At 40.4% G+C, this 16,161-nt stretch overlaps 1 protein-coding gene across 1 annotated transcript; it reads right to left on the bottom strand.

Moving 5' to 3' along the window:
* Window positions 1–336: 336 nt before the first annotated feature.
* LOC132892604 (sodium-dependent phosphate transport protein 2B-like) lies at window positions 337–15,020 on the bottom strand. Its single transcript, XM_060930895.1, has 13 exons — window positions 15,006–15,020; window positions 7,155–7,212; window positions 6,970–7,038; window positions 6,732–6,860; window positions 6,257–6,400; window positions 6,035–6,146; window positions 5,085–5,280; window positions 4,665–4,760; window positions 3,940–4,060; window positions 2,370–2,537; window positions 1,352–1,468; window positions 1,020–1,144; window positions 337–917 (listed from the first exon to the last, which is right to left on the bottom strand). The coding sequence occupies exons 1-13, from the start codon at window positions 15,006–15,008 to the stop codon at window positions 405–407; spliced, it is 1,851 nt and encodes a 616-aa protein (XP_060786878.1). The 5' UTR covers window positions 15,009–15,020; the 3' UTR covers window positions 337–404.
* Between the last annotated feature and the right edge of the window lie 1,141 nt (window positions 15,021–16,161).

The raw sequence follows: 16,161 nt of genomic DNA, 5'->3' as shown, positions 1-16,161 counted from the left end.
GGGCGTATAAGTTCACAACAATTTAACTTACTATGTGAATTTCAGTGAACTCAAAATTTTAAGGCAGCCCTTGCACTAACATTTTTAAGTTAAAACAACAAAATAGTAAGTTCACAACAATTTAACTTACTATGTGAATTTCAGTGAACTCGAAATTTTAAGGCAGCCCTTGCACTAACATTTTTAAGTTAAAACAGCAAAATAGTAAGTTCACAACAATTTAACTTACTATGTGAATTTCAGTGAACTCGAAATTTTAAGGCAGCCCTTGCACTAACATTTTTAAGGTAAAACAACAAAATAGTAAGTTCACAACAATTTAACTTACTATGTGAATTTCAGTGAACTCAAAATTTTAAGGCAGCCCTTGCACTAACATTTTTAAATTAAAACAAAACATTTTTTTACAGTGTGTGGCTCTCCTCATTGTTCACAGAAAGTGCGGGGTCGCCGTACATCTCCAAGTCGTTCATATCTTCATTGTCTGATTCTCCCTTCTTGCAGCACTTGCAACAACAGCAGCAGTGTGCCCCACAGAAGCCCATCACTCTGGTGACAATACGGTCCCATGGTTTGAGCGAATGCAGTGGCCGGGGAAGGAAGTCCCAAGTGTGCAGCACAGGAACCAGGAAGCGTGGGCAGTGTGACTGCATGAAATTCACCACAATCACAAAGATCACCAGTGCCGCCACGGGCACACCAACCCCCACAAGGACCTGCCAGCCAGCAATGGAGAGCCCCAGCACCGTCCAAGGCATAATGAAGAAGCAACCAAACAAGTAGATGATGGCAAGCCAGCGGTATTCGGCTGTGCGGTTACCCAGTGCTTTAGCCAGCCGTATAGGCACACGTGTGAAAGGAAATGGGTACCACAACACTATGCCAAAGATGTTGAAGAAGAAATGGCAAAGAGAGATCTGCACGGAAATGAAACTCATCATGAGTTTGGCATGATATTAATGAGGTCAGTGCACTACAAATGGAAATTTATTCAATGTAATCATCTTTGGAGGGCTGACCTGTAGAGAGTTGGCAAGCGTCTCTCCAGGACTTGCCATGGCAGCAAGAATAGCAGTTGTTGTTGTCCCAATATTGGAGCCAAGCGTAAGGGGATAGGCTCGTTCAATGCTAATGACACCAATACCTGAAAAGAAACATGGAAGTGGTATCAGCTTTTGCACTGATATTTAACAGAATAAAACTAGGACCAGAAAAAAAAAAATGAGGAAAGAAGAAAAATGGAAATGCGATGACCAACTAGCACACTGCCATTTCAAAGACCATTAGATTATTCGATAAGTTGTGTAGTGCACACTTTGTCTGTCGAAGTATTCAAAGTGTTTCAGCTCACCGACAAGAGGTGTAATGGCGGAGGTGAAGGCTGAACTGCTTTGCATGATGAAGGTCATTCCTGCCCCCACCAAGATAGTGACGTAACCAGTGGCCCATCCACATGGAAAGGGGAAATCTGCAAAAAGGAATCCAAAATTGTTACTCAAACCATGTGGTCATACATGTGCTTGGGAAAGCACTGATGATGCCAACGTTAAAACCATCCAACTGTCACCAGAAAATAAAAAGAAACCTTTTCAAATTCACCCAACAAAGCCATAATAGTAATCAGCACATTTTGCTATACTCAGGAATGTAGTGGACATGAGTACTCTTGACATGTCAGCTATAAAGAGAGGTGCCAAATTTCACATTTTTGTGAAATCCAGACATCAGAATGAGGAAGTCTGTGCCGTCCATCATTTACAGGATATCCATTCAGACACTAATCTATGACTAATCCAAAAGGTTTTACTGCTTCCTTTTCACAAATAGAATTGGTGCCTTGACAGTCCACCAAGTTTGTTTGCCAAATCAAAAGTTCACAATATTGAAATAAAGCAAATAAAGCATCTCATCTCATTATCTCTAGCCGCTTTGTCCTTCTACAGGGTCGCAGGCAAGCTGGAGCCTATCCCAGCTGACTACGGGCGAAAGGCGGGGTACACCCTGGACAAGTCGCCAGGTCATCGCAGGGCTGACACATAGACACAGACAACCATTCACACTCACACCTACGGTCAATTTAGAGTCACCAGTTAACCTAACCTGCATGTCTTTGGACTGTGGGGGAAACCGGAGCACCCGGAGGAAACCCACGCGGACACGGGGAGAACATGCAAACTCTGCACAGAAAGGCCCTCGCCGGCTACGGGGCTCGAACCCGGACCTTCTTGCTGTGAGGCGACAGCGCTAACCACTACACCACCGTGCCGCCCAAATAAAGCATTTAATAGGAAATCCTACATTATCTCAAGAATGCAATTCAGTGTAAGTGTCATGCAAGTTATGCAAGTTAATCATTTGTGTATTCTCACCTGTGTTGAGCACCTTCTTAATGACGACAGCCACCTCACCCTTGAGCATGGAGTTGAACAGCGTGACGATGACAATGAGGCATATATAGAGCATCACCACGGACAGAACTAGCAGGATCAGTCCCACAGCCCAGTCAGGCAGATTTGCTGATGCAAAGAGACAAATACCTGTAACACGACAAAAGTTTCAGATTTTCAGCCAATTTCAGTCAAAGGGGTACCAATGCATCACCATTCCATTGGTCCTTTGGTGGTAGTAACTCAAGGATCCTGAAGGCATTGTAAAATTTCCTTGAATGGCTTCAACAGTTCTGATAATGATATATTTCACAAGCCTATCAGAAGAGTATTAAAACATCTTCAAGGTCCTAACACATGTTCAGTCACTTTTATACTAGAAAAACATGTTGATGGAAATCCAGTTACATGAACTGATTATACTTCATTCAGTACAGACAGGATTGAATGCTAATGATGCGATTTGATAATGTTGACTCACTAAAAGGCTAGAGGATGTATGCAAGTTCTACTACAGCCAACAAACTGCAAGCAGGCTTAAATTTCGCTGTCAAATCCAAATGCGACCCCTGACCACAAGCCTTCTTCTCTATTTGGCTGGGCCTTTTTTGTCTGGTTTCGGTGGCCTCAGGTAGTTCAGCCCAAAAAGAAGAATAGCCCCATTGAGCATGTAAGGCTACGTTTACATTACGTCGAATCAGCGGATCATCAGATTAACGTTCTTAAAACGATTCGCGTTGACACTAAAACCGTTAGCCGTGCACACAGCAACACCAATACGCGGATACGCTCGGCTCCGCAGGCATCCTGCGCTCCAAATCACTCCGCCCTGAACAGCGAGTGCCCTCTGGAGGGTGAGCACTCCGGCCCTGCGCAGCTCACACAGCGCGCGAGTGAAGTGAACAAGCCACGATTCGGGACTGAGCCGCTGTGTGTGAGATCCCAGTGCATATCACTTACTACTTGCAAGTGGAAGGATGGCAAGCCTAAAGACAATCATAACTACACAATGGGCAGTATTTGCATCAGTATTTGCAGTATTTTCATACTTTTATACTCTTTAATGAAAGGTGATACAAGGCGGAAGTCTGCGCCGTTTTTCAGCAGTCGCGTCACATGACCAACGCCAGCGAATCAGGAAGGTGGATGTCACAGTGACGTTGTCCAATGAGACGCCAGCTAGAGCTCAGCACAGCGTATTCGCGTATTCTCAATGTTTACACAGCACCGGAGCTGATACGATCTAGATTGAATACGTGGACGCTGGCGGATTCCCGTTTCCCCGCTTTTTCAGGGGGGTTAATGTAAACGGACAGTGCGTCCGCGAAGAAAACGAGACAGATACGGTCTAGTGTAAACGTAGCCTAAGAGTAGAGCGAGGGGGAGGGGAAGATGTTTGCCGAATCATATGCCACTGAAAGAAAACCATTGTTCTCATGGTGCAGTAGTAAATGGGAGTCATGGTCTAATAGTCTGGAGTATGTACACAGGGATGATGAGTAATGATCAAGCTTGGCTGATCCAACCTTCCCACAAAGGACAAGTCACTCACATTTCTCCAAGTTCTTGGTCTGTGTTATGTTCTTCTGTGTCCATGTCTGGTTGCCCACTATCCAGCATGGGACATCAACTGTACAGTTTGCTTCTCCAGGAACGGTGATATTCTCCAGACTCTGAAAAAAAAAAAAAATCAACAAGAAAATGTGTAAGTTCACATTCATGTCACCCAGATGTTTATAAACAGAACAACTAATATAAATTGAAGTCAAGTACATACTATTAGTAACCAGGATTTAACTCCATGCTTTTCAAGCTCTTAAACTCCCTTCAGTGGAACACCAAGGCTGTTACATATTAACATTAGTCAAATGTTAGGCCTATATAATGAACATTCTTCTGTCTCCCACTGCTCCCCCCCCCCTGTGAATTAGATTAGATTAGATTAGATTAGATTAGATTAGATAAAACTTTATTGATCCCTTTGGGTGGGTTCCCTCAGGGAAATTAAGATTCCAGCAGCATCATTACAGATAAACAGAGAAAAGAAATAGAGAAAACTTCTAGATAAATTAAAATAAATTAAGTATTTACATATACAAATATAAAAAGAATAAGATATGGGGAAGAGAGGAAGGGGGGAAAGGTGGGGAGAAGGGGGGCGGTAGGAGAGATATTGCACTAGAAATTAAATTAAATTTCTTAATTAAATATAATTTGCTAGAAATTAAAAAGTGGATATCTATAGGTGTCATGTTTGCCAACATTCTCAGTCCTTACTATGACTTTCTCCTTTTTGCACCATATCTTGATCAGGCTTTTGTTTCGAGCAGTGGGATCACCAGTGACTATGGCACTGATGACAGAGCTGTCCAGCTACAAAGAGAGAAAGGAATATGAGTCACAAGGCCAAATTCCAACTTCGTAGCTGTTATTTAGATTTAACCTGTGCAGAATACAGCTGAGGTCACATTCAGAATAAGACCAGTTACTAAATCAGAGTCGAGAAGTCATGCTGTCAGAAGAACAACAGCAACATTCCAGAATGGACATTCAACTGAAATGGATTTGATTTCATTGATAGGCTCAGTGAGCTAATCTGAGATCAAGTCATTCAAAGCCATTCTTTTAAGTCACAATTGGGTTGTCTCTTTAATCTTGAGATGCTACAGTAAGTCCTTCAGATTTTTTTTTTTTTACCTTAATGATGTACTTGGTGAGTGGTTCAGTGATGACTTTGAGCAAGTCTGGGGCATCCTGGTCTGTCTTGATTTGGAATGAGTCAACGAGGTATTTGGTGAGCTTGTACAAGACACCAGTGGCTGCTTCCAGAGGCAGCAACACCAACGCAGACAGCCAGTTAAAAAAGTCATGTACTGTGGCTCCTGCAAATGCCCTGGGACACACAAAGAAAAAATACATTAGATAGTGAAAAGCTGGATATTTGACTGAAAATTTCTGAGATCAGACCCGAAATCTTAAACATTACTCAATACTTCAGGAATTATTTGACAAAGAGATGTTCCAGTTCCAGTGAAAATTACAAATTCATTTGTAGAGTTCTCAGGTCTCAGCAAAATTTCTAGCCCAACTTCATCTCAGAAAACACACAGAAAAACTGAAACTAGTCCTAAAACATTCATGAATTAGAAAGGTCTGTTTTTCCTCCTTTTTTCATTTTTTTTTCTTTGAAAAAATAAGTTCACTGTGTTACACACACATTTCTGACATGCGGTATCTGCAATGCACAGGTTTGTCATCACCACAGGCACAGACATTTTCAACCTGATAATCTCCTTTCCCCCCTTTACAAATATTTAAACTATATCTTACAACAGAAATGGTTCTGCACATCATAAATACATTGTTTGCATTTACACTTCATCTGTTTTAGCCCAAGTTTGCAATTTGATTATCTTTAATTCAAGAAACGTGCTTTAAACCAAGGTCTACAGCAGAAACAAAAAGAACAAAAAAAAAAAAAAACCACAGAATCAACCTCCACCTGCAACCTTGTTCCAAAACTACCCCAATTTAGTGTAAAAACCACAACCTTCTGAGGGTTACATTAAAGTTTACTAAGGTGGCCTTTTACATTTACAAAGCAATCTAAATTCTTTGGAGATGCAAATATGGCAAGTTATGTCTACCTGCGGAACTTGTTACGGTCTCTAGTCTGCATCACAGCCACGATGGTATTGGTGATGGAGGTACCGATGTTAGCACCCATAATGATAGGCACTGCTGACTGCACATCCAGTACTGAAAAAACACAAGAAACACTCTTAAATCCCAAGGAAACATTATTTAAAAGTCCATTCACCACAAGTTCTTATACCACATCATTTGGACAAAATAAAAAGTGCACTCACTGTTAGCTGACACCATGCCAACCACAATGGATGAAGAAATGCTGGAGCTCTGAACCAGCACCGTAACCCCAACACCAATCAGGAGCCCTGCTGCAGGGTTGGACAACACCGCGTACTTTTGAAAGGCATCTCCAGCTACTTTTCCTGTATTTAAAGGAAAAAAAAAACAAAACACACACACATCCATGAAATGTCACCTACGCGCAGATACATGCACATCTAAATAAATGAAAAGACAAGAAAATTTCAAAACACTCCACACATTTAGTACAATCATAGTAGATAGCAGTAATGAGCTGTACTCTACTGTAAAAGCTGTAATCAAAACTGTACAATAAAAAATTGTGACCTTTCCATAACATTCCATCTGATTTACAACTGAATCTGATATATTTATAAAACTTAATAATAATAATAATGTTACAAATTTAATTAATAACATAATTCAAAACCCAACCCAATTCTTGCTACTTACCACCAAGCAGGTGACATGCAGAGCTCAGAACATCTAGGGAGCAAACCAACAAGTAAAGGAATACAACCAAGAGAATGCCCTTTCCAGTCAAGGTCACCACTCTGAGAACTTTCCCCTTTGTGTCCAATTCTGCACGGAAGAACCAGAAATGAAAGATTGTTTCATATCCAGCACTCTTTTGCACACATGCCTCATCTCTGGAGACTACTGAGCATTACAGTCTGGCGTGGCAGCTCACCTGACCATTTGGGCCCTATGTCCTGGAGCTCAGGAAGGTTCCATGGGTCCTCTGATTGAGAATGCAAATCTGTATAAAGGAGCAGAAATATTACGGATCATGGGTGAGATGGAGAAAAGGAAAAGATTGAAAGAACAAAGGGAAAAACATTTTCCATGGTGGCACTAATAAAAGAAGACATGTACCAAGATCTGGTGGAGAGACTGAAGTGTCATTTCCAATCTCTGGCCGTGGAGCCACTGCCTGGAGGAGATTCAAAACAAAACAAACTACATTTTAGGCAAAAATAGTAAACAACAGTTTCATAGTAGCAGCTTTTAAAACCTACTGACTGACAAACACAAGATTTCTCTCACACTGTCCAGGTAATACTGTATAACGCATCAGTGCCTGCCCGTGTACTACTGTCAGTCAGTCAAGTTTATTTGTATAGCGCTTTTAACAATAAACAAACATTGTCGCAAAGCAGCTTTACAGAATTTAAATGACTTAAAACATGAGCTAATTTTGTCTCTAACCTATCCCCAATGAGCAAGCCTGTGGCGACGGTGGCAAGGAAAAACTCCCTCAGACGACATGAGGAAGAAACCTCGAGAGGAACCAGACTCAAAAGGGAACCCATCCTCATTTGGGCAACAACAGACAGCATGACTATAACATTAACAGTTTTAACATGAAGACAGTTTCGTTGAGGTTATAAACTCTTCATTGCGCTGTTGTTTTCATACAGTATGTGCTACTGTAGTGTCATTTATGTACTATATTTTCCTAGCTAGGTCTACTTTTAGCTTTTCCCATGGAAATCCTATAATAATAATAATAATAATAATAATTTGGGGCGGCATGGTGGTGTAGTGGCTAGCGCTGTCGCCTCACAGCAAGAAGGTCCGGGTTCGAGCCCCGTGGCCGACGAGGGCCTTTCTGTGCGGAGTTTGCATGTTCTCCCCGTGTCCGCGTGGGTTTCCTCCGGGTGCTCCGGTTTCCCTCACAGTCCAAAGACATGCAGGTTAGGTTAACTGGTGACTCTAAATTGACCGTGAGTGTGAATGGTTGTCTGTGTCTATGTGTCAGCCCTGTGATGACCTGGCGACTTGTCCAGGGTGTACCCCGCCTTTCGCCCGTAGTCAGCTGGGATAGGCTCCAGCTTGCCTGCGACCCTGTAGAAGGATAAAGTGGCTAGAGATAATGAGATGAGATGAGACAATCAGATATAATTACTTTTATGAGGAGATGAGATGGGAAAATTATAAAATTATTACCTGCTCAAAATGTATCTCTTTAGACTTTTTTTTTTAATTAAAAATAATTCACATCTTTAAGGCAGATCAACAAGTCAAAAATAAATAAAGTACTCCAAAAGGAGGCTGCGTGTGTGTTTACCGATTCGTAAAGTTGTAGAAAGGCTATAAAATAGGAAGAATAGATCCCTGTTCTTACCTGTTGGATTGAGCTTAAAGCAGCTTTAAGTCCTGAGCAGTGAAGCAGAGGCCACCTGAGCTACCTGTCGGAGTCGGGGCGCGTGCTGCTTTTATACAGCACACCTGACGCACCCCTCCCCCACTTACCGAGCGCGCGCTCTGCAGCCACACGGAGGCAGGTTATAGTTTTATGAGCGCCAGTAAACAGCCTATGGACAATGTTCAGGTTCAATAATATGATAAAAGGCTGTAACACAGCAAACCTGTAGATTTTTTTTTGCATAGGCTCTAATACCCAATCAGTGGAAAAGATAATTAAACCTGTGTTATTTATTAGTGGAAATATTACTGATGTTATTAATCAGTTCCGTGCGCCCTCTTCTGGTCGAAGGAGAAAACGGTCAGGCTCCAGGTCTGTTCATCGCTGCTGAAAAACTGTTTAATAAAGTCATCATTTCGTGCATCAATGCATGTCCATGTACACTACCGTTCAAAAGTTTGGGGTCACCCAGACAATTTTGTGTTTTCCATGAAAAGTCACACTTTTATTTACCACCATAAGTTGTAAAATGAATAGAAAATATAGTCGAGACATTTTTCTGGCCATTTTGAGCATTTAATCGACCCCACAAATGTGATGCTCCAGAAACTCAATCTGCTCAAAGGAAGGTCAGTTTTATAGCTTCTCTAAAGAGCTAAACTGTTTTCAGCTGTGCTAACATGATTGTACAAGGGTTTTCTAATCATCCATTAGCCTTCTGAGGCAATGAGCAAACACATTGTACCATTAGAACACTGGAGTGATAGTTGCTGGAAATGGGCCTCTATACACCTATGGAGATATTGCACCAAAAACCAGACATTTGCAGCTAGAATAGTCATTTACCACATTAGCAATGTATAGAGTGTATTTCTGATTAGTTTAAAGTGATCTTCATTGAATAGAACAGTGCTTTTCTTTCAAAAATAAGGACATTTCAAAGTGACCCCAAACTTTTGAATGGTAGTGTATTATTAATGTTCATGTGCTATTGTGTCATTTATGTGCCACTGTAACCTCCTGACATCTGTGCTATTATATTGTTATGACTTATTGTACTGACATTTATGTGCTATTCTACTGTTATTAGTGCTGTTGTACTGCCATTTCTGATACTGTACTGTAATTTATGTGCTACTGTACTGTCATTTTTGTTTTTGTTCTTGGCTGGGCTACTGTTAGTTCCTGCCATGCAAATAATAAAAAATAATAAAAATAATAACATATTTTATGATTAAAAATAATAAAATATCTCATCTCATCTCATTATCTCTAGCCGCTTTATCCTTCTACAGGGTCGCAGGCAAGCTGGAGCCTATCCCAGCTGACTACGGGCGAGAGGTGGGGTACACCCTGGACAAGTTGCCAGGTTATCACAGGGCTGACACATAGAGACAAACAACCATTCACACTTACGGTCAATTTAGAGCCACCAATTAGCCTAACCTGCATGTCTTTGGACTGTGGGGGAAACCGGAGCACCCGGAGGAAACCCACGCAGACATGGGGAGAACATGCAAACTCCACACAGAAAGGCCCTCGCCGGCTGCTGGGCTTGAACCCAGGACCTTCTTGCTGTGAGGCGACAGTGCTAACCACTACACCACTGTGCCACCCATATATATGATATTAAATGGTTGCGTGAAGATATGAAGTTTATCTTCGAGTGGTGAATGCATTTTTCATGAATGAACGAAGTGAACAAATGAAAATATTTTCAACATGAGAAGATAAACTTCATATCATCGCACCACCATAAATTTTTTTTTTAGATTATATGGACACATCCACAAAAAATATACAAGTTAATTAAAAGACTTTTAAATTTGAACCGGTTCACCATTTTGACAATGCACGTCCAGAACAAACAAAAAGTGCCCAAATTTATCAAAACAATTAACTGATTTTCTCATGACTGACATACAGAGATTTATGCCACAGTTTTGGTTTTCCATGTCTCAGATGTAGCTCTTATGAAAAATATGAGTGGCATATTTCCCAGTAAAACACTCATGTCCATTTAAAAAAAATAAATAAATAAATTATATATATATATATATATATGCGCTATCAGCTCATATACCATGAGAAGAGAAAAATATGGAAAAAAAGTATTTGATGGCAATAACGTATCTTTTTTAATTTTTTCAAGAATTATTATTATAACATTTTTCACAAATTGCTGCTGTCATTTCACCAGTTTGTTTACATTCTAAGCGGAAATTATTTTGTCAGATGTTTTGTACAAAGTTTTTATTTACTGAATTTCCAAAAAATAAAAATGCTCGGTTTCTTAAAATCCAGTGACTGTGGATAGAATAAAACATTTAGCTATTCCACTCAATCTCGTCATACATGGCTTGTTGCCAACTCAGCGGCTATCAGCTTATGTACAACTTGATTTCGTGGAATAACTGATTTAAAAAAATAAATTAAAAACGCACACACACACTGCAGAAATATTGGCACTTGGTAAAAATGGGTTTAAAAAGTCATTAACTTAATCTTGCACTGTAAATATGAAAGTTTACATTTCTTTTATTGTGCATTAAATTTCAAGCAATAAATATCCGATTGCTATTATTATATAATACTATTATTATAATATTATTATGGGTGGCACGGTGGTGTAGTGGTTAGCGCTGTCGCCTCACAGCAAGAAGGTCCGGGTTCGATCCCCGTGGCCGGCGAGGGCCTTTCTGTGCGGAGTTTGCATGTTCTCCCCGTGTCCGCGTGGGTTTCCTCCGGGTGCTCCAGTTTCCCCCACAGTCCAAAGACATGCAGGTTAGGTTAACTGGTGACTCTAAATTGACCGTAGGTGTGAGTATGAATGGTTGTCTATGTGTCAGCCCTGTGATGACCTGGCGACTTGTCCAGGGTGTACCCCGCCTTTCGCCCGTAGTCAGCTGGGATAGGCTCCAGCTTGCCTGCGACCCTGTAGAAGGATAAAGCGGCTACAGATAATGAGATGAGATGAGTACACATTGATTAATAATTGTCACACTCATACATACACAACACTCATGCATTCTCTCAACACACACACTCTCCCCCTACCCCTCTCATGCACCACATTTCTATATTTACATGTAACACACTCACTCATACACAACACTTCTGCACTCTCTTAACACATTGTCTATCTCACTCTCACACACACCACACAATTTGTGCACTACATTTCTATATTTACATGTAACATTCATACACTCTCAACACAGACACACAACTCATGCACTAAATTTTTATATTTAAATGTAACACTCATGCACTGTCTTAACACTCTCTCTCTCTCATATATGAACACATATTTCACTCTCTTAACACACACTATGTCTTTCTCTCACTCACTATAAGATACAACTCATGCACTCTCAACACACACACACACACACCACACTGTAAAACCCGATAAGGTCACTGAGCTCAAAAATTTTATTGAAACCGATTATGTAAAAATTTTGAGGTAAGTAACTACATTTTTTAAGGTAAGATTTCTTAAAAATTACAATTAAGTGTAACTATAGTGTAATTTTTAAGAAATCTTACATTAAAAAATTTAGTTACTTACCTCAAAAATTTTTACGTAATCGGTTTCAATAAAATTTTTGAGCTCAGTGACCTTATCGGGTTTTACAGTGCACTCATGCATGATGCACTACATTTCTATATTTACATGTAACACACTCACTGGTATACACAACACTCATGCACTCTCAACACACACTCACCCATGCACTACATTTCTATATTCACATGTGGGTGATTCTATAATTTGGGGTACATTTCGCCGTAAGAAAAAAATAAAAAAACATTGTTTTTCAGTGAATCAACCAGTCTTACAAGTTAGCATAATCCTTCAGGGTAACATATCCAGTTGTTGCAAAGCTTAATCATTAACCATTTTTTCTATTTTTAATGAAATAAAATGTTTTTCCTTCCAAGCTTGTCAACTAAGTTACGGACAAACTGATATGATTTCAATCATTTGGCGGAATCTTACACTTAAAGTAAAATTAGATTTGAAGACATATTTAGCCTTTTCTGCCAGATATACAATATTTTTTTTAAAAATATATTTTATTCATTAAAATTTCCCCAGTATGTAAGTAATTCGACTACAACTGTTATTAGGACCATGATTTTTTCATTTACAAAACTGCCATACCAGTCATTTTCACAATTTAAAGAAAAGGCTGCCAAAGTTCACAACTGGTCACATCTATACCAATCATCACGTTATGTTATAGACCTCATTTTCATTCTTTTAACTTGACAAATGTAAGTGTAACTTAGTTGATGATGGAGGTAATGCGGATGACACAAGTAACTTAGTTTGCGCTGTTTTTCAGCTGCTGACACCTATTTCAAATAGATTTTAAAATACTAAATTAACTTGTATAGTGAAAAAGTAAGATGCACTCTATTAACTACAGTATTCATTGAGATAGGCAGACTGATAATGACAATGATGTAGTGAAAATTACTGATGTCAGAGAGCACTGGAGTTGCCTGTCACACCTGGTCCCCTTTAAAGGAACCAGACTCAGTCCTCTTTAAGTGGACCAACAGAAAAAGAACTCAGTTCTTTTTGTGTTCACACTGTGAATTTATTACAAAGAGGACTGGGTTCTCTTTCTGATCCAGTTAAGCTTTGATGGGGCCTCAGTCCTCTTTCTGTTCACACCAGGTCCTCTAGAGCCCTCAGACCCCAGTGCATGGAATTCTGGGTAATATTCTCTTGAATCAAAATGTCTGCTGCCATGCTTGCCCTGCTGTATTCTTTGATCAAAATACTGAGGATTAAGAAAAATAAATGTATTTTATATATATATATATATATATATATATATATATATATATATATATATATATATATATATAAATAAAATTTTTTTGGGGCTTTTTTCACCTTTATTGGATAGGACAGTGTAGAGACAGGAAATGAGCAGGAGAGAGACGGGGAGGGATCGGGAAATTACCTCGGGTCGGAATATATATATATATAAATACTTTATATATATATAAAAAAATAGTTTTATATATATCAGGGATGAGAATGAAAAAAACAGGGCGGGGCCCATGGCCCAGGGGGGCGTGGCCCAGGGGTTCCGGGGCTAATGATTTTTGGCTATTTTATTTATTTATTTTCTTTATTATTAGACAGGGAGATTATTAGACACGGATATTATTATACAGGGATATTATTATTAGACAAGGATATTATTACACAGGGAGATTATTAGACAGGGAGATTATTATTAGACAGGGAGATTATTATTAGACATGGAGATTATTATTAGACAGGGAGATTACTATTAGACAGGGAGATTATTATTAGACAGGGAGATTACTATTAGACAGGGAGATTATTATTAGACAGGGAGATTCTTTTGTGTAATCTGAGCTGAAGTGGGTTTTGTGCTTTGGTTTTTTGGGGCGAACGCGTGCTCTCTCTGCCATGCCGATCCTGTAGGCTGCGCTGACTCAGCTGAAAACTCTGGTCCTCGAGAAAAGAGATAAAAGCCCGCCCACACTGAAAGCTGATTGGCTTATTTTGCTGAGTAACCCAATCAGGATGCTCTTTGTCTGGCATGCGCTACATGAACAAGCACACAGTCTCCCTCGTGCGCGCACATTCTAAAATGCGTGATGCAGACCTTAATGTTGCGCGCGCACGCTCAAAAACGATCATTTTGGTCTGAAAAAGTCGGAAATCCGCCGATCGGCGGAAAATTCTCATCCCTGATATATATATATATAAATTATTGTGGCCGACTCATCAGTCAGTAAGTTCAGAGAACTGTAAAGCGGCTGTGGTAAATTCCAAAAGGAAGTTGAGTTTCCCTGCTACAGTCACGTGACCAACTACGGCAAACGAAGAAGGTTAAATTACAGTGAAAAAGGCGAAGTGAACCCAGTGCGCTTTTTGTTCACAATGCGCAGATTAGGCGAACCGTACCGTTGATTTTTAGCGAACCGTACTGAGACCACCTCCTGAGGTGGTCTCAGTTCGGTTCGCTTTAAAGGGGTCTGGGTACGGTTGGAGTGTTCACATATGCGCAAAAAATGCTGAGTCATCGATCTGAGTTCGGTTAGATGGCTGAAAGGGATCAAGTGTGAAAACACCCTCAGTTCAGTTCGCTTTAAAGGGGTCTGGGTACGGTTGGAGTGTTCATATATGCGCAAAAAATGCTGAGTCATCGATCTGAGTTCGGTTAGATGGCTGAAAGGGACCAAGTGTGAAAACACCCATAGTCCATCTCGCTGTCATCCATGCTGATGTGGATCAGATTGTCCAGCGAGTCTTCTCATAGCGTTACCCAGTTTGTGTAACTTAGTTGACAGGTAACTTAGTTGACAATTTCCATGTTTTGTCTCATAACTTCCTTAGCTAATGTAGCATTGCTAAGCACATGGCATTTTCTTAAAGAGGTTAACAGCTTTTTTAATCAGGTAAGTTAATTAAAATATCAAAACCCATGATTATATGAGTAATTAGTTGATGCTTAATTAATATACTCCCAGACCATATGTAATTTTAGATCAAATATTGAAGAAAATTAGAGGAGACTCACCATGATGCATTCAAAATGCCCGCCAGAGAGGAAGGCGTCACCACACAGGGCTGGTCACATGGTGTTGGAGCAAACCATTTTTGGGTTTCAGCGGGGGAGTCTTGTTAGTAACTTATGCCATGTACACACGTAGCCGGGTATTTTTAAAACCGAACATTCCCCCCCCTCCGTTTATAAAAATGTTTTATCCACACCACCTCGTCTTCGAAAAAAATCCCTTCCACACATAACCGAACATCTGCGTTTTCAATCACTTTCATAAGCATTCCAAACCTGTAGATGGCTATTTCCCCAAATCCTACCCCCTAATCACATCGCCTGTGCTCTTGGAGCAGTAGTTGGGCTTCTAAAATTAAACATGTAAATAGCACCTGCACAATAATTAACGCTTTCAAGGCACTACTCCGATCCATTACTCTTTAGCTAGCCGCACACTACGCCGATTTTCAGCGTACCGAGCCAACTGAAGTCGCGAGTCAGGCGTAAAGACTAGTTTTCGATGGTACCGACTCATCTCACAGCCGATTCGAAAAACTAATCGGGAGCCAGACTGATCGGCGAGAGTCGCTAGCAATAGCCAATCATATCTTTCGCATATAACACGTGACATCATTAAACACAATTTCTAGCGCGAGAAATACGTGTTGGTAGCACCTAATGCAGGTATATACTGTAATTCCATAGACTGAAGCTTTATCCATAGACACAGTGGGCTGGAAAGCCACTCTGCTCAAGTTGTGTGGCTGAATTCCAAATCGCTTTAACTCCCCTATATAAGTGCACTATTTAAGGTTGGGAATAATAGCTCATGCAGCCTAGATAGTGCGCTACATATTCCGTGTTGTGTCATTTGTAATTCAGCCTGTAGCATCTTCAAGTCTTGGATTTAACAGTAAGTATATCCAATAGCCAATCACAAAGCTATTAAGTTGTCACGTGTCGCTTCAATCGCGACTGCACTCGTCAACAGTCGGGGGATATGTGCGTGCCCTGTCGGGAGTCGGCTCTGAAATGGGTCGGTTCGGTACCGCGTGGATCGCCGTGGTGTGCGGCTAGCTTAAGTCCATGCTTAATCTGGCTTCTGCAGTAAACAAAGGTCGCACGTTTGACGTCAGGGCAGATTTGTTGTCATTTTTTTGTCGCAGATTGTGACGTT

This window comes from Neoarius graeffei, chromosome 10 (assembly GCF_027579695.1).
Source record: "Neoarius graeffei isolate fNeoGra1 chromosome 10, fNeoGra1.pri, whole genome shotgun sequence".
Classification (NCBI taxonomy): Eukaryota; Metazoa; Chordata; class Actinopteri; order Siluriformes; family Ariidae; genus Neoarius; species Neoarius graeffei.
The sequence above is the reverse complement of the archived record's forward strand: the minus strand, read 5'-3'. Positions and strand labels throughout refer to the sequence as shown.